Below are 19236 nucleotides of genomic sequence, written 5' to 3'. Positions count from 1 at the left end.
ATGTGTCAGTGTCAAGTTAGTAAATAGTAATTTCTCGACTAGTTTCGAATTTAATATACTCTATAACAGCGTTACTTTTAAAGTAAAGATTACTTTTGAGGCGTCTTCCCTACCAAGTGGCCTACAAGTTGCCTTTTGGAAAAGAAACAATCCCTTTCCGAACAATAGTTCAAAATTTAATGCTTAATCAGTTTAAACGTGTGTTGTTTCAATTGTGTCGCCCCAGTCTGATTGAAAACCTGGATATCAACATATAGATATCACATTTATGTTTATTTTTCTAGCGCGAATTTTGCCTCCAAGAACAATGATAGCTACTGTGTCCATAGGTGTAGGAATATCGATAATTGAGGGGGGGGGGGTAGGGGAGCGGTAGGCTCATTTTTATACATGCACGCTATAATCCTTTGAAAACAACGGACGGACTTATACACCTAATTAAGAATCTTCAATTAATACTGATCAAAACTTTGCACGTTTCCAACATGAATTTTTGATATGTGATTACTTTAGGCCAAAGTGAAATGGAGAAGGAAAATACCAATTGTAATGAGAAGTTAAAGAGGCTCAATATCCCCTAACTGGTGAGACCTGACGAAAATGTGCAAGTATTACCTTCGCAAGAGAAAGGCTAAGTTTCTACAACTCGTTTTACGTACACATCAGACTTGTCAGTCATGCGCATAATTGCACGTTGTTCCCCAACACTGTCAACTTTTATGGCAATTTCGTTGAAATTTTGAAATTGTCAATCGTGTCTTATAATATATACATTTTCACATAGGCATCCTGCATCAATAAGTGATGAGCCTGAAACCAAAGATTTGCTCTGCGTTGTACGACAATTCTGTATGGTTAAACCAGTGACCTTACCACCGGTGACCTACAGTGAAGCAAAACTCTGTTAAACTTGACAGTGGCAGCTTATTTGTGTTTTTTTTATGATTTTTATACCGTTCGAGTGATATGTTCATTGAATTGGCTTGAAAAATATTTATAGCTTTTGTTATTTGTAAAAGGATTTAGTTTAGTATTTGTAGTATTCGTTGCTTCATTAGTCATCAAGTTAAAGTATTTTTTAGCTTGCATTTCTTTCGGTAATTCGTTGTGTATCGTTAATTCGTTTTGTCAATTCGTTACTAGTTTTTAATCTTTTCTTTATTTTTGTTTTGGAAATGAATACGATTGGTTTTACGTATTAAAGTTTTACATGGAGTATGAGCAATAATCGCGTGTGCTGTGATTATTGAAAATCTACTTTTGTACTAATTTCTAGTACTTCAGCTTTTCTCTTCCTGACTCCAGCAACTATTCGTTATGAGTGTATGTTGTGACCACTGGGTGTGCCTTATCTATGGATGTGTTTCGAATTTCGAACGACGTGCCAGTTTTCAAGCGAGGACTGGCAACGACATTATAGATCACGTGACCATCTAGCGTATCTCTCGCTCACTTCGTGATCTTCGTGATACTTGAGAGTTGTCAGCCTAGACGTAGTAGTGACAGCTGACAAACTAAAAAAAGTTTGTGCCTTTTGTTTAAAGTAATGCCTTATACTAGCATTGGCTTATATGCGGTGGTATCTCATATCAGTTTGCTAAACTAAGGTATTATCACTTACGTTCAAGGAGATGGTTACAAACTATTAAATTGTTATTGAACAGACAGAAGTACCAAAAGGCAAAAGAAGTTCACTCTAGTACAATTTACTTGCAGCAAAGATCAATTTTTGGCAATATTTATGACCATGTGAGTCTGTATTGATGATAAATGAGAAGCTGACCTATACATATTCACAGTAAACTTCATCTTAACATGTTGCTGAATAAATTATGTGGACAGAATACAACGTTTTCTTTTATTGAAGATGGGTATATTGCACCTTGCTTTATCGAATTGTGTCTCGTTTGCCCAATTCATATGATATTTGCTGGTGCCAGTGTATATTATATCACGCAAGGTTTGGTCTGGCAAAGAACTCAACACAATCGGCTTGTTAGAGCAAACCAACTTGTATCATTGTTAATTGTTGCGACAATGTTAGCAAAGATCATATTCTCCATTATGAATACTAAAGCAAGATATGGATCATCCAATGTTCTTTCTTTGGCAATTGCAACATTTTCTTGGCTATTAATTGTGATATATTTTCAATCAAAAAATAGACCACCCTCTTTTCTTTGCATCTTCATGTCTGCTTCATGGGTTGTTTTTGCCATCCTCCTGTCTTCACAAATTTATGTCTTACATTTTCAGAGGAATTCACATTTTGATTTTTACACATCTATTGCTCATGTTTTTTTACAAATTTTAGCTATCATTGGGATAGTTGTTTTGCGGCAAAATTGGAAATTAATGCTTGATGTCAAAAGGCTTCAAGCAAGAGATATTCAAGCGGGCGCATCTGAGGTGGATAGACTTCTTTCTTCAACAGACTTTGATGTTTATTACAGTGGATTTAATCATGAGCAAACTAAGAGTGATTTAAAAAAGGTTGATGAAAATTCAATGCTACTGTCAAGGCTCACATTTCATTGGGTGTTTCAACTCATGAAGAAAGGAATTAAAAACCAACTGAAAACTGCTGAGGATACTTTCTACCTTCCTAATTCATTATCTACAAAGGAATTGGCTATTTCATTTCAATATACATTGAACAAACTTAAAAAGCCATCTCATTCCAAAAGCTGTCATGCTACTGACTCAAATGCATTGCATGCTCAAGTGAAGAAACGTCTGTTGTTAAGAGCACTTCATCAAGCATTTGGTCTTCGGTATTATTCAATTGGTGTATTAAAGTTCTTTGGGGATTGCTTGGGATTTGCAGGACCATTGTTACTCCATGCTCTTGTGTCTTTCATGGAGAATAGAAAAGTAAGTGTAGATGTGTAATTCAGTTTTTGTGATGTTCATGCCTTTAGATGAAGACAATCTACCATTTTGCCTTGTACTAACCTAAAAGTACATTTCTATTTCTTTGTATTTCCACTGTCTATTTTAATTATATTCAACTGAAGAGTTGATGACTGAGGCATTTATTTTACTGTAAGTTTTGCATTTTCTCTTTGCACCTTTGTTGACCAAACTTTGCACAAGAGCCATACAATTAGTTAATTAAGTGGAATAATCTGAGTGGAATAGTCTAGGACTTAATTGGTTTGGGATGAATTTTAAGGCAGTATTAGGGTCTTGTCTATGTAAAGGATTCCAGTATCCAATTTTGAATTATAATCGCATTGTTAGCTGCTGGCTGCGACCAGCCTGCAAATTTAGTCTTGTTATTTAAATTTTAGTGTATTATCATTATTTATATGTTAGGATGTCTATTGTTTTTGCAATGGGTAGCACAGAAAAAATTCACATAGCAAGACTTAATTAAAGGGATAGCTGCATTATGCATTTGTTGAGAATCCATGATCAGAGATCACAAATCAAACATCAGTTTGTATTTCATCATCAACTACAGCCACAAGACAAGACTGTGAGATCATCGTTATATCTGGTTTTTTTTTACATTACAGGAACCCATGATTCATGGTTACTATTATGCATTTGGATTGTTTGCTTCAACTCTTCTTGGTTCATTTGTTTCAACACATTACAATTATCTTGTGAATAAAGTTGGTCTACAAATACGTGCTGCTATTATTACAGCTGTTTATCAGAAAACTTTATCTGTGAAAACCACACAGTTGCTCACATTTTCAACAGGAGAGGTAATTATTCATTCCTATATATATCTTTATATCTACCTAATGATCATATTGTATAGATCATATATACTAATTTGGTACTCATTTCTCACTGTATACATCTTTCTCACTTGCTAAAGATCATATTTATAGAATATATAGGTACATGCTTGTTTATCCCTGTATGTTTCTTTCTATCCTGCTAAAAATCATACTACATCATATAGACTATATAGGTACTCATTTGTCACTGTATATATCTTCCTTTCTTGCTATAGACCATATTCTAATTCTGTATGGAATGTATTTGACGATGTTTTCTAGGTTATCGTTTATTCTTTCTGCCTGCAGGTTTTCTCAGAAATTTGTCTTTGTCTTGTTTTTAAGGTTGTAAATTTTATGAGTACGGACACCGATCGGATCGTGAACTTTTGTCAAAGTTTTCATCAATTTTGGAGTTTGCCCTTTCAAGTAGCTGTTTCTCTGTATCTTCTTCATCAACAGGTATAAACATGGATCTCTTTTGTTAACTGGTATGGAGATATGTTATCGCTTCTTTTGCGACGATAAAACCATAGTTATGCTTCTCAATCATGTCATTTGACTTGCTCAATGGCAGTAATTCCATTATTTTTTGATCATCAAGAATGCTGAACCTCGGGGGCAGCTATTCTTCCTCTTGTAAACATATATTTTTGGTGCACACTTTTTTTAATCCGACATCAATTTGTTTTGAACATTTGTTTTAATTGACTTATCGGAGGTGCCAATGCTTGGGGGTACGCTCAGCTCCCGCCTTCTCTTGAAAGGCAAGAATTGCCCATAAATTGTCTGTTATATGTTGCTTAAAAGTAGAAAGAGTGGCTGAATAGCAACACCATACAAACTTAGCTAAGTTCCCTATTTAATCAAGCTGCTCCCTTTTGCTCGTTCATTTTCTCTGCTGTATTATTTCTCACTGAAGTCACTTGGAGTCGTTCGTAGGGCTGGTCTAAACGAGGTCAAATAATATAATCCAGACATAAAATATGTATTTTTAAGAAGATGACTCATGGATAAGCTTACACACCTTGAAATGTCGATTTACGTAGGTTTAAATTCACGAATATAACGTTGCGTTGTCTTTGAAGGTTGGTGTATCGTTTCTCGCTGGATTAGGTTTTGCTTTCTTACTTATTCCCGTTAACAAATGTGTGGCTGTCAAAATTCGATGGTATTCTGAAAACATGATGGCAAAGAAAGACGAGCGAGTCGAAGTAGGTTCTTTTAGTCACCTTGAGTAAGTTGAATTTTTTTAACAAATTAAACATGAACGCATATGGAAGTTTACATATCACAACAGTTTTCTTATCCTATAATTATAAGTTATACATAATACAGTCTACATGATACCTTCCCGATACACCATATACACATTATACCGTTATTCACTTCTTTCTTTTAGCTAATGAGCGAGGTTCTTCATGGTATCAGAGTCATCAAGTTTTATGCTTGGGAAAGGATGTTTTCGAAGAAAATCTCCGATTTAAGGTACAGATCATGTATAGCCGCACATTATTAACTTTTAGCTTTTCGTGATCCTTATATCTATGAATTGCTTTCCATTGTTGTACTATATCTATCAATTGCTTTCCATTGTTGTACTATATCTATCAATTGCTTTCCATTGTTGTACTATATCTATCAACTGCTTTCCATTTTTGTACTATATCTATCAATTGCTTTCCATTGTTGTACTATATCTATCAACTGCTTTCCATGGTCTTAATGTCCATCTACTGCTATCATCCACAGTTGTACTATGAACTGTTATCATATATCATTAGTGATTCCGTTCTTTGAAAGTAGTAAAATAAAGGAAAATACCTTGGAAAATCCATGACTGTAAATTTAAGTTGCACTCGAATTTTTTTTATTAATTTAGTATAAGAATGCTCAGTCATGGATATTTCGAGAAGCAGCGCATTTAGTGTTACGTACTTGCAAAGTAGAAACCTTTTTTAATCGTATCTTCAACATGAAAATATAAAGCGGATGATTTAAAAACTATTTCATTTTGACACAACCTCATCAATTCTTTTTAACAAGAACGAGTTTTTGCTCTTAAACTGTTGCTGTTGTTTGATCAGTTTGTTGAGGAGTTTGCTTTAGTTAAGGAGTTAAGAATTGGGTGATTTTAAATTAAAACTTTTAGATCTGACGAACTCAAGAATTTGAAAGGAATGAAGTATCTTGATGCATTATGTGTCTTTTTCTGGTCGACAACACCTGTATTAATTTCCATCTTGACATTTTTCACATACGTTTTGTTGGGAAATACTCTTACTGCAGCCAAGGTAAGTCAGCGTGTTTTACTTTTGAATTTTTTCAATTAAAATTCTAAATTGAATTAAAGCGAATACGAAGACAAGTTTACTAACTTTTTTACTTATTATACAAGGCATGAAAACAGTGGGGAGTGCAGGTCATAAAAAGCTCATTCTAGAAGAAGCCATGAAAAGGGAACTAATGTTTTTGTACCTACCCCCATCTAAGTAAATTTGAAAGGAATGTTAATTAGTCTTACGTAAATAGGTCAAACTAAAAAATCTATACTCCACCCCTCCCCCCCCCCTTTGCGCTTTAATCTTGTTCTGTCCTCTTCGCTTATAATTTGAACCCAATTCTGCTTAGACTATGCATCAGCTCTCAACTTAAAGTTTTTGATCTCCTTAAAGAGGTATAGAAAGGGTTGCACCTTCACTGCTATGGATGGAGACCTTTGTTTATTTGTTTTGATAGGTTTTCACCAGCATAGCTCTGTTTAACATGCTCATATTTCCACTCAATGTTTTTCCTTGGGTCATCAATGGTCTTATTGAAGCTTGGGTATCATTGAAGCGGGTAAACCAGTTTCTTGAACTTGATGAGCTTGATTGCCAAGATTATTACATTGCAAACGTAATCGAAGGTGATTCGGATGATGATATCACCGTAATGGTGAAAGATGGATCTTTTGGGTGGAATGTGGATATGTTAGAGTGTACTCAGGAAACGGATAATGTAAGAATCTCGAAAGGATTTTTGAATGAGAACAAACGATTTGAAACCAAGCAAGCAGAAAGTGAAAAACTCAGTTCATCTCAAATTTTGCGAAATATTGATTTGACCGTAAGAAAGGTTGGTAATACTGCAGTTGAACGAAAGCTATCGTTAGAAGCACGTCGACAGCACATTGAATTTTTTTTAAAAAAAATTGTTCTTCTACTTAATTTGTGCAGGGTCATCTTGTTGGTGTTATTGGTCACGTGGGCTCGGGAAAAAGCTCTTTACTTTCGGCGATTACTGCTGACATGGCACGGACTCAAGGCAAGGTATTTATGTCCATGCTATGTACTGTAGGTATATGTTTGTGTAAATATGTTAAAGCAAGAACAAACTTGCAGGCTAGCTACCCCACCGTGTATTGCAGATCGATTTATTTAGCTTTTTTTCTAACAGATTTATGCGGCAAACTTAAACGAAGGATTTGCTCTTGTTGCTCAGGTGTGATTATTTTCATAAATTATCATATTTTGCATGAATTCGTATGGTTTGAATAACTTTGATTGTGACGTATAACCAATTCTAGATATTTCCTAGAAATGGCTCGTGATTTAGGTTAGGCATTGCCCATTGCTAAAGAATAGGCATTGCTCACTGCTACGGCATTGCTCACTGCTAAAGGTTAGGCATTGCCCATTGCTAAAGTTAACGCATTGCTCAGTGGTAAATGTTAGATATTGCTCAGTTTTAAAGATTAGGCATTGCCCAGTCTTCACATTGCTTAGTGGTTTAGGATAGCCACATGTTTAGAGTTATACATTGTCTCATGGTTCAGGTTAAACTATGAGTTCAGGCAGGGATCATGTGTTTAAAATTTACGCTTGATTTCTCGGTAGCAATTGCATCTTCACCTAATTCAAAGTACATGTTCGTTTTTCCGCACAGGAAGCCTGGATTCAACATGCCACGGTGAAAGATAATATTTTGTTTGGAAAGTTATTCGACCATCATAAATACGAAGCCGTTCTGAAAGCTTGTGCCTTAAAAGAGGTGTCAAATATTTTGTTCTCAACAGTTCCTACGTCCCCCCTTTTTTTGCCTCAGTCTCTTTTAGCTTTATATTTGTGTTTTCACAGGATTTGGCTACATTTCCCGCTTACGATCGCACTGAAATTGGGGAAAATGGTGTCAATTTAAGTGGAGGACAAAAAGCTAGAATTTCACTTGCGCGAGCTGTTTATCAGGTACGTATAAAACTTTTTATTTTAACGAATTTTTGTTTTACGAGGAACAGACTCATTTTTGTTGATAGGACAAAGAAATATACCTCCTAGACGATCCGCTTGCCGCTGTTGATACTCATGTCGGCTCACATATTTTCTCGCAGTGCATAATGGGTGCTCTCAAGCACAAGACTAGAATCCTTTGTACCCACCATTGGAAGTATCTGCGTCATGCTGACGTGATCGTTGTCATGCAGAACGGCACAATTGCTTGCCAAGGACCTCCACACGAAATATTGAAACGCAATGATTTGATCCAAAATGCAACTGATGAAGGTTTGATGTTACCTTCAACAAATTATGAATTTCTAACCCCAGTGATTGAGTTGATTCATTGGTCAAAAGATCTACATCATGTTCAATATGTTCAATGCAAGCATGAAAGAACAAGTCTTCGTTGAAATAAGTTCTTTTTTTATTGGAAACATTGATATTCAATTTACTGGAAAAAGTTATTAAATACATACCTTAATTTTTTTGTATTAGTTTTCGAAATGCCGTAGCCAGTTCATGATTTGTGGACACCAATATTCGTATTTGCATATTTTGTTTTTTTCATTTCTTTTGAAATCAATTTTTATAACGGAAAGCAACATAAAAATGTGATTAAACCACAAAGTCTCATTATCGACGTTGACAACATCATTATATTACTTTGAAATGGAAAAAACCCGATATAAAACCGGTTTTACGTTCATTTTAATAATACTATAACTGAGCAAAGTTTCTCGCTTATCACTTCAGGAATAGGCAACGTTGATAATCAGACAAACGAAAGTGAAAATACGGCTGGAAACGGACCAGGTTTAGTAAAAGAAGAAACTAAAGATGTTGGTGTTGTAAAATATGATGTTTATCGTTCATATTGGAGGTCTGCTGGAGTTTGTTTAACAGTCAGCATTTTACTTTCATTGTTTTTGATGCAAGGTACGTATAGAATTTATATGACTTCTCGATACAGGTTAAACGATAGATAGTGGACGCTTTGTGCACAGACGCTATGTATAAGGGGTGGGAGTAAAGAATCTGCTATAGAAAACGTATGTGTGGATTTGTGATGTTTGTGTTACATACATTGAAATAATTTTTGTGCTTGTATTTAGTATCGCGAAACATTAGCGATTGGTGGCTAGCTTATTGGATCTCCCATGATAAATTGTCCTCCAATCATACGTCTCCACGTGTTCAGTTTGCCAATCACATTACTCTACATGATCACATATTTGTCCATGCACCACAGCGGGTATCTATCTCGTTACAAGTAAACCTATCAAAAGTTGGTGCCTTTCATTTCAATCAAATCAGAAAAGGAAGTCTGACTTTTTACTTGGTCATTTATGGTGGAATAGCTTTGGCAAACACGGTATGTATTCACTGAAAAGCTCAGAACTCAAACGCGTGCGGGAATTGCTCAATCGAACAGCAGAGAATGTGAGAAGTGTGTCCGAACTAGATAAATGTGTACGTCATAAAATTCTCGCTCATTGGCGTTCCCATTTTCCCATAGATTTTCACATTGTTTCGGGCGTTCCTGTTCGCCTACGGAGGTGTAAAAGCAGCTCAAGTTATCCACGAGAAACTGTTAAGGAGCATTCTTGGGGCACCTGTTTACTTTTTCGACGTAACACCGGTATTGCAAATACATATATATCAGGAATATGACTTTTCTTCTTTTCTTTCTTATTCTGTATTCAATTGACGTACATTTTTATGCTGTTTTAGATTGGTCGGATTGTTAATCGATTTTCATCTGACACTGTGAGTAGTTTTCGTGTTTCATAATAATAGTAATGGCGATGAGAGTTGTTGTCAAAAAGGAACAATAAGTTTCCTTTGACATGCATGTGACGCTTGATGGTTGTTTTTGAACTTATGCAAAAATTTTCGATTAGTTTGGGTATAAACTTTAACATAAACGGTTCTGATAAATCTAAAGTCAGTGAAACACTTCATGCACCCATAATTTAGTCACTGACTTCTTTCAGTTAAGGTTATCTTCAATGTCGTTTTACTACTTATTGCATTGAATAAAAGCATGCAGTTTTCCCAAGTTTTTCCAGAAGAATTATTCACCTCTAGTTTAAACGAAGTACGTAGCATGGTTTTTATAAGTAAAGATAACGCAATAAATTTATTATTTTAATAATGAAGTGTACGTTTATTCAGAAAACTAATTATACCATTCAATTTCACTGTTGATATTCAGTTTTCCATTGACGACTCACTACCATTCATGATGAATATCTTTTTGGCTTTATTATTTGGTGTTGTTGGAACAATCTGCATCACATGTTATGGTCTACCATGGTTTATTCTTCTACTCATTCCTCTATCGTTTCTCTACTATAAAATTCAAAATTATTATCGAAAGACATCAAGGTTTGTTTATATGGAGATCGATATTCATTGGTTGTTATGCTGGTGTATTTGTTTTCAAAGGCATGCCGTTGATTTTTAACTTTGACAACAATTTGACGGCACAATTTCTATTTCACGAAGTGTATAAGTGGATGGTGCCGCTGACCTAGTTTACGGCACTATTCGTATTTTAAGGAGTTGAAAAGTGAATGGTGCCGCTGACCTAGTTTACGGCACTATTCGTATTTTAAGGAGTTTGAAAGTGAATGGTGCCGCTGACCTTGTTGAAATTACATTAGTTATTCAATTTTGCCATTCAGGCAAACTGTTTTTGATGCATTTCAAACTCTGCACAGAAGGGCGGCGGAACAATGATAATTGGGGGGGGGGGCTATTATTCACATATGCATGTTTTACTTTATTAGTTTCTATTGAAATCAATTGTCTCTACGGATTATAACATATGAATATAGCCCCCCCCCCAATTATTAATGTTCCGCTGCTACTGTCTGCACATTTATAAACTTTCTTTGGTTTGTTTTATAGAGCGATAGTTCATTACAACAGCATTAGATTTTGATTCTCGTATATATTTTTTTAATTCAAATTCAGGGAGGTGAAGCGTCTAATGAGCGTAAGTCGCTCTCCAGTTTACGCACATTTTTCGGAATCTTTGAGCGGCATAGTGACTATTCGAGCGTTTAGAGCTTCCTCGAGATTTATGAGCGAAAACGAGAGAAAGCTGGAATTGAATCAACGTGCCAATTTTTCGGGTAATGTCTTTTGACTTGCAGTTTTCGATGTTCTACTCGATGTTCTTATAGATCGATGTACTTTGTTGTATATTCTATTTCTATCCTTTACATATTACAGGCTTAGCAGCCTCTCAATGGTTAAATCTCCAGCTTCAAATGCTTGGTGTTGCTATGGTGACATGCGTGTCTTTTCTTGCTGTCGTGGAACATCACTTCAGTACAATAGATCCAGGTCAATGATCATATTATTTATCTAATGGATTGGAAACTAGTTAAAAAAGCGCGTTTTCCACTTTGTTTCAGTGTTCATCGTGTGATATTTATGCTACATATGTACATGAGTGGATGGTTAGGTACCCATCCGACTTTTGAATACTTTGGAGTGCAGGCTCATTTTTAAACCTCTTCATTACTAACTAAAAAACACTACAGATCTACATCTATCAAATCAATGTGAATGGTCTCGTGCTCTGGTGCTCGCGACCGACGATTAGCTTTGGCTGTTCGATTACCTTTGGCTGTTAACTTTGTTTAGCGCCTGACCTCACGAATACCTTCATGGCCAAATGATCCAAAATTTTACAACAGAACTTGCAATTATGGCTTGTTTTAGGTGCCCTGTGGGCCTGTACACTGATGGACTTTTTCTGTTTCGTTGTGGTGTTCTCAATTAAAGTGCATATATGTAATTGTTTCTTTACAGGTTTGGTTGGACTCGCCATTTCCTACGCATTGACGATCACCAACCAACTTTCTGGCGTCGTCACGTCTTTTTACAGAAACCGAGAAACAAATGGTCAGTGTGGAGAGGGCAATGCAGTATGTCAGCGGTGTTCCACAAGAAGTTGACGGACTAACTATTGTAAGTTTCAAATTCATACTCCGTGATTGGTGTTTTTCTGGAACTTTTGAACAATACAAGTGGAATAGAATTCTGAGAAATTATTCAGCGATTTACATCAATATTGTTTGAACTAAAACTCATCTGTGAAAAAAATTTGCCGGAATTTTCCAAGCTCCTCTGTCTGCGACTTATCAAAATAGATATTTTTTTACACACATCTGTTTCAATTTTGTTTATTACATAACGCATTTAATTAACCTTATGAACTCGACATTAAGTAATTGGGGACTGATCTGCGATTTTCAAATGTGAAATTATACTCTTGCACGAAATTCAGTTCAGTAGACGTTTTTTTGTACCTTTATAATAGTTGCTGTCAAGGGTAAAGCGCAAGGATACCCAAGTTCTCTTATGTCTGTTTAACTGTGATTTTTAGTTTGCGATAACTTATCAGCTTTTAAGTCGGCATCAAATTTAGCTAGTAAACATTGTTTAATGTTACATAATGTTATTAAAATGTCTGTTTTGTGTATTAGTGCTTCGAAATTGTTTCTTATTGCAATAACATGTAGTGCTCATGTATTAATTGAAATGCTATATTTTTAGCCACCGCAGTTCTGGCCGCGCGAAGGAAAAATTGTCTTCTGGAATGTAACTTTAGTCTACAGGTATGAATTTTTCTTGCATTTTATTGGTTGACACAATCACCAATTTCTAATTATCATCCGTTCAATTAATCTATGCGGAAGAATTTTGCGAAATTTTAATTCGAATTACATCCACTAACAGAAAACATACTTCTGCGGGATTCTTCATGCGTACATCTTTGTTTCCCTTAGGATATCAAATTTATAAAATGATATTTAAAAAACAATTATTGAATGTTCCCCCGGAGACTTGTCAAACCCCTACCTCACCCACATCACACCATTACGACCCTTCTAGTTCTTTGTAAAATTTACGGAGTACCCATTCTTGGGTGTATGATGCACGGCAGTACTGTAGGGAAACTGGAATGGTTAAGCCCTACCACTTTTTTGCCAAAATAGAGTTTTTTTTAGCTACAAGCATTTACTAACGTTGAGTTAGATTCACTCCTGCGGTTACGTGATGGAATGTTTACGTAAAAAAACACGCAACACCCTCGAACTATTTAATTTTATATTTCCTGTTTGTATTGTTTGTGCATTGTACATACTTTGTACATACTTGATACATCTACCGTATTTTGGAATGCTTGACTCTAATGATAGCGTCTTTTCACATTCTGCGGGATGCGAAAGACAAATTTTCACTTCCTCATATACTGTAAAACGCAACTATCTGTGAATACTAAACTGCTTTGTGTTTCTTGTCAATGTTTGACATTAACTTTAATAAGATCGCAGGTGCCATGACCTCAACATGAAAGAAAACAAAAATAATTTTACTGTGTTGAGTTACAGTCATTTCGTTTTCTTTCAAAGTAGTCAGTTTTGCCAACGATTTATATGGTATCATAGCATCGTGGAACTCTAATTTAAAAATCGATCGTCCGAATTATGTTGTTTACGATCTCCTCTGTGACTTTGTCTTACAGCAGTCTATTTTTGACCTAATTATGCACTCACTAAACCAGTGTTGATGTCACAGGATTGACATATAGTATTGTCATTCATCTAAAAGGTCAACTGTAATGGACACGACTTAGATTTCGAGGCTCTTCAAGCCAATGAGAACGTGCTGCACTTAAGTAAATATTGACATCTGCTATCGAAATTATATGCAAAAATGTTCAATTTTAAAGAAACAAAAGAGAGGGTCAGGAGAAATTTGTTTTTTACTTAAACATGGATTTAGTTCTTTTTCTCTCTAAGACGATTTCGTAGGAAAGGACTTTCGGCTTTTTTGGTGCTATTTAAAAATAGCCTCGAGAATAACTCGAAAGAAACAGAACAGCTCCTTTCTGTTTTAAATTACTCTTGTATTAAAGATCTTAGGCAAACAATATGGCTGTCTGTTTTCACTTTAATGGCATAAAGATTGCCTCGACAAACTTTGGCGACCTTACTGCGTTGAAAGGGACTTTTAGGATAATAACGTTCCCAATATGGATTGATAAGATCGAAAAAGCATGTGTAATATGTTGTAATGTGCGCAATTTGTAGTAATGTGTGCAATTAATACGTCAGAAAGATCTTTCTATACAATAGAAAAACAGCCAAAGGATTATCTTCCTTGAAAATATGAAGTATAATGTGCATGCTTTTGAAACATGAAAACCTCTCATGAACTACGATGGATGTTTCAATCAATTGTTCTTACAATGTTTTTCACTGAGGGTAATCGTCTTTCAGCGTGCATAGAATATTGGAAATGAAATGACTTGTATATGTTTGTTGCTCATTCTTCCGTGTCTTGTAATAATTTGCCATCTTTAATCTTTCTATTCATAAACATTTTTTACAACTATATTTACAGTAATTGCAGGAGGGTTCCGTCTTGTAGAAATATTTACACATTAATAGGACACTATATGGTTCAATATTATGGCAACTAGTATCTATATAAATCAGCCTTAATATTGTATATATTACGGGGCAGTATCATGTGTCGTCAAAGTTTATTATTATTTCACTTTGTTTTCTTCACATTCAATAAACGATTCTCATTGTCCTTTTGTTAATTTCCCAAACTCTGCAACACGTCTTCGGTTTGAATCTGCGTTTACGCATGATTTAAAATAAAATGACCGTGGTTTATATATGAGTGAGAGTATCATGCTGGAACGTTGCCATTCATCCTTCTTTTAATTTAGTGTTAAACTGATTAAAGAACGCCTGCTCTCCCTTTTCGGTATTTTATCGAAAGCCGGAACCTTCCTATCATCTTCCAACAATGTTTATCAATCATATGCCATAGATTATTCTTGCCTTCTTGTAGTCGTTATTTCAAAGCAAACATTTCAATCTATATTCGGATGTAGCTAATTCATGGCTAATTTGAATTTGCAACTGCCACTGTTTCAATACGTTAAATATCGTTGTTGAAAACTGTAAATGATATGGGCAACTGCCATCAATTCGATTTCCATCTGGTGTTTGTCTGTTTGTTTTGGTGCTGTGATAGAGATGAGATAATTTCGAGTACTGCTCATCTTTAAAACATTTAATCATGATGTCTAACTTTGTTGTGCACTCGTCGTCGACTGTTTTTATTGTGTGTTTTGAATATGACCATATTTATTTATACACGTAACAAGTTGGTTCAGTTTTGGAAAACTATTCATCTTTTATCATGTTTGATACTCCGTGATTTACGTCGACGTTGGCAATAATGTCCTTCGTTCATTGCCCTTTCTCTGTGCAAGCTAGTCAAATCCATTTCTTGCTTCTTCCGTCCGTCGTCCTCAGAATGCTCTTTGATTTCTTCCAAGCTTGGATTATAGCTACGGAAGACACTGGAACGTCTTCTCTTCTTTGCGTCCTGGCTCACTTTTTTCAATGCACTTTCCATGCTTTCCGTAAGAGATTCAATCTGCTTGAGCAGCTGTGTCGTATCGCCCCCCATGTAATGATTCTTAAAGTAAAAGGCCTCCGCCATCGGCAGCGGTATGTCTTGCAGAATATCGGCCGGTTGGACATCCATAATCATCTTTCTAATCTACTCCTTCGCATTCACGACTTGTATTTGTACACCAAACTCATATGTCAATTAAAATTTGTCCGTCCGTTCCCATGACACACCTCTCTTCTTATGCTCACATGATTTCTTCCTTGCAGTCATTGGATTGGTCTGCTCTCTATGGTACTTGAAAGAGTAGCCTATGAGATGACAGAACTGTGTCTACGTAATATCTTGCTAAGCTTGACCTCGAACGACACAGTACTGTACGCATAATGATTGGCTTGTTGGAAGGCATTGTCGTATTTTTGGCAATGTCGAGCATTGTGGTTGGCCATTCAACTGCATTGTTATGGCGCAATAGGTATGCTTTGATCTTTGGCTATGATAATTATCCGCATATTACACAGCAGGACGCACGCTGTTTTTCTTTGATTTAAGCAGTATGTGGTTCATTTTTTGGATATCATATACTTTTTTCATGGCATTGGAGAAAGTTATTATGACATTTACCCTGTACATTAGTGTGAGCAACATACTTTACTCTTTAGAAAGCTTGATGAAAAATGCTAGTAATTCAAGCCACCGCTTGTGCGTTTTTCTCCATCATTTTCTTGTCGGAAAATTAGGGAAACACAGTCGGAAATCAAACCAAGTTGTTTACTCTGAATTAAATATTTTTTGATTTATTTCTATAGACCGGGTCTTCCGCCAGCCTTGCGTCATGTGTCTTTTGAAATACGTCCCCGTGAGAAGGTAAGAAAAGTTTTCTCTATCCTATGTATGTCTTTTTGGATCCTGTTGAGTAATGACAGATTTTTCAACTTAACAGTAAAAATTTTTTCTGTCAACAATTTTTCCCCAAGTTTCGTCAGTTCATGTCTGTCTTGTACAAAACTTGAAAATTTGTTTTTTCTCGTGGCCGTCAAAAGTATTCGTTTCTACCACCTTTCCATGGAAACCATGAAAACATCTTGTGAACACTTATAAAGCGTTTGTTCACTTAGATTATATCGATCATATACAATTTCTCCATTCTCTCGTTCTGTTTTTTTTATGACATGAAATTTTACTGAAGCTATAATTGACAGTTTGGTCTGTCAAGCATACGGAAGAAGGTTGCAACTTGACTTAGGGAGATGGGTCACATGTCTCACTCATCGAGTCTCACTCTTTGCCTCTATACCCAATGTTTGTAACATATTTGGCATCATGTGATTTAGTATGTGAAAATTATTAAACGGATTACGACAGAATCGGATTACCGCAACATCGGATTATCACCTTATATGATCTAGTCCTAGTTACATGATATAGTAATAATGACCGGATTATTACGTCTTTTCACCGTGGAAATGACTTCACAAATAATCTGCTATAGTTCTATGTATGTAATATGAAATGGTTTAACAATTGTTGGTTAATATTTTTGCTATCGACAAAATTTACTCTTTGTTTTCACCCTAAAATACTTTCGCTCACATTTTTTACTATACACAGGGGCCATCTGAGGTGAAGTAAACACTTCATTTACTACCGGATTAAAAGGAAATTTGATTTGCAATGTTTACAAGTGTAATACAATACAAATATCACCTTAAGGCAAAATAAACAGAATTCTTCGTTTGCAGATGATTGAGTGCCCCTCTGGTTTCCATCGTCTACAGTTTTCTTCTGTAGAAGATCAAAAAGTACTGTTTTGTTCTTTATAGATTGGTATTGTTGGCCGCACAGGCTCGGGAAAGTCGAGTTTATTTTTGGTACTGTTTAAAATCGTCGATATTGAAGGTGGTCAAGTAACCATTGACAATGTTGATATAGCTAAAACACAGTTAAAAAGGCTAAGGTATGCGACCTTTGGTTATCTTGTCCGACAGTCTCGTCTATAGCTCTTCTGTAGTTCGTTTTACTGCGAAATAGTTAGATTTGCAAGCTGCAGAACTGGGCGTCGCGTGGAAATTTTTTTATTTAGTGGCGATTTATATTTTAATAGGTCGTCTTTGGCGATAATTCCACAGGATCCCTTCTTGTTTAGAGGCGATGTAAGAAAAAATTTGGATCCTACGAACGAGGTTGGTAGGAAATAAGAGCGTTTATTCGATTGTGTCTCCCCTGTTTTTTTTTACTATTGCGTTTTTTTTTATTTTACAAACGTTTCGAAGTGCTTTGTTCATTATCTTTTTTTCAGTTGAACTTTTGCAACTAGTATATGATGAAATACATTCAGTTTTTTTTGTTGGTGAATATTATTTCCCGTGGGTGCATTTATTTATACTTGAATGATCCCTGGTGGATGTTGAATGTTGTTTGCTCTTCATATTGCAACTGAATTTGTATTAGCCTGTTTTTAAGACGATCTGAGCTCAATCGATTAAATCAATTAAAGAGAATTTACACATCGATCAATGCATGTGTTAGAGAAAAAATCAATACATTTGTTTTACATTTATCTGTTTTACATTATTGCTATATTTTATAAAACTTTCGAGCATGTGCAAACCCTCGACCTTCGTCTCCTCGGTATGCATAAGCCTGCGCAAACACAGTAAACTCTTTTATTTCTCACAAAAAGTTTCTTTTTTACGCAGTTTGATGATGCTCAGATTTGGAATGTTTTGGAAAGATGTTCTTTAAAGAAATCTATTGATGAACTCGGTAAATACAATTAATTATTTTCTTCTGTGTTCTTTAAAGTTGTCTAATTCCTTTACAATCTAAAGAGCGCTGTTCTGCCTGAAATAACAGAAAATATATTTGTCAAAATATGTGCATACTCAAGATTTGCCAACTCAAGCACAGAAATTCTCCATTCTCCATTTATATTTTTCATCAATTGTCATTTATGTAATTGTAGTTCTTGTTTAACTGTCATTTTTTTTGTTTTTCCTTTGTTTTACTGTCTTATTATAAGCAAAGTTAGTAAAGCCAAACTGGAATTTCCTTTTTTGTTTTTCCCTAACAACTCTCTTCTTCCTTATAATTTCTCACTTTTTCTTATTAGGAGGTCTTCAAGCTAATGTAGGAGAGCGGGGAAGAAATCTCTCTTGTGGTCAAAGACAACTTCTCTGCCTCGCTAGAGCGTTGTTGAAAAAAGCCAATGTATGAGGAATATGAATTTCTTATGCCTATCGTGTTTTTGACATATTTTCCTTATTGTTTTGTTTAACAAGACGTGATATGATATTTTAGATTTTGTGTGTCGATGAGGCAACAGCGAGCGTGGACTTTGAAACGGACAATTTGATTCAGAAGACGATACGCGAAGAATTTCACGCAAGCACGGTTCTTACTATAGCACACAGGTTCGAGCTCCTTTGAACAGACAAGTTAAGCTCGCTAACCTTGTGTTTCATGTGGAATTTTTTTTATGCTTACAGAATTGAAACGATTCTCGATAGTGACCGCGTTCTCGTAATGGATAAGGGACAGGTTGCTGAGTTTGATTCTCCATATAATCTCCAGCGGAATGGAGAGTCATTGTTTTCAACTTTAGTACGTAAAAGCTGAAGTCAAACGAAAAGTTTACAAAACAGAAAGAACACTTTACCCTCTAGGTGTGCTCTGGGGACGAGTGCTATTTACCATGAAAAGTACAGGAATTACAAAAAGTTTATGATTGCTTCGCCAAGTGGTAGTTTTAATTGCAAAAGATCGTAATTAAACATCCTGGCAATTCA

General features: G+C 35.5%; 1 protein-coding gene across 1 annotated transcript in view; it reads left to right on the top strand.

Moving 5' to 3' along the window:
• LOC124442770 (ATP-binding cassette sub-family C member 10-like) overlaps positions 1–19236 on the top strand; it is a 23802-nt gene extending 4566 nt beyond the window's left edge. Inside the window, 30 exon segments of the mRNA XM_046993262.1 lie at positions 514–584; positions 785–2874; positions 3522–3716; positions 4080–4196; positions 4823–4948; positions 5137–5222; positions 5887–6028; positions 6474–6851; positions 6953–7045; positions 7173–7217; positions 7662–7766; positions 7853–7960; positions 8029–8275; positions 8744–8926; positions 9103–9362; positions 9507–9629; positions 9722–9757; positions 10206–10378; positions 10970–11130; positions 11231–11344; positions 11816–11883; positions 11885–11974; positions 12563–12624; positions 16258–16315; positions 17272–17405; positions 17553–17631; positions 18148–18214; positions 18561–18658; positions 18749–18861; positions 18937–19236. Coding sequence (XP_046849218.1) covers positions 1816–2874; positions 3522–3716; positions 4080–4196; positions 4823–4948; positions 5137–5222; positions 5887–6028; positions 6474–6851; positions 6953–7045; positions 7173–7217; positions 7662–7766; positions 7853–7960; positions 8029–8275; positions 8744–8926; positions 9103–9362; positions 9507–9629; positions 9722–9757; positions 10206–10378; positions 10970–11130; positions 11231–11344; positions 11816–11883; positions 11885–11974; positions 12563–12624; positions 16258–16315; positions 17272–17405; positions 17553–17631; positions 18148–18214; positions 18561–18658; positions 18749–18861; positions 18937–19066 — 4650 coding nt within the window. The 5' untranslated portion in view covers positions 514–584; positions 785–1815 and the 3' untranslated portion in view covers positions 19067–19236.

Source organism: Xenia sp. Carnegie-2017, unplaced genomic scaffold (genome assembly GCF_021976095.1).
Source record: "Xenia sp. Carnegie-2017 unplaced genomic scaffold, XeniaSp_v1 HiC_scaffold_20, whole genome shotgun sequence".
NCBI classification, from domain to species: Eukaryota; Metazoa; Cnidaria; class Anthozoa; order Malacalcyonacea; family Xeniidae; genus Xenia; species Xenia sp. Carnegie-2017.
The sequence above is the reverse complement of the archived record's forward strand: the minus strand, read 5'-3'. Positions and strand labels throughout refer to the sequence as shown.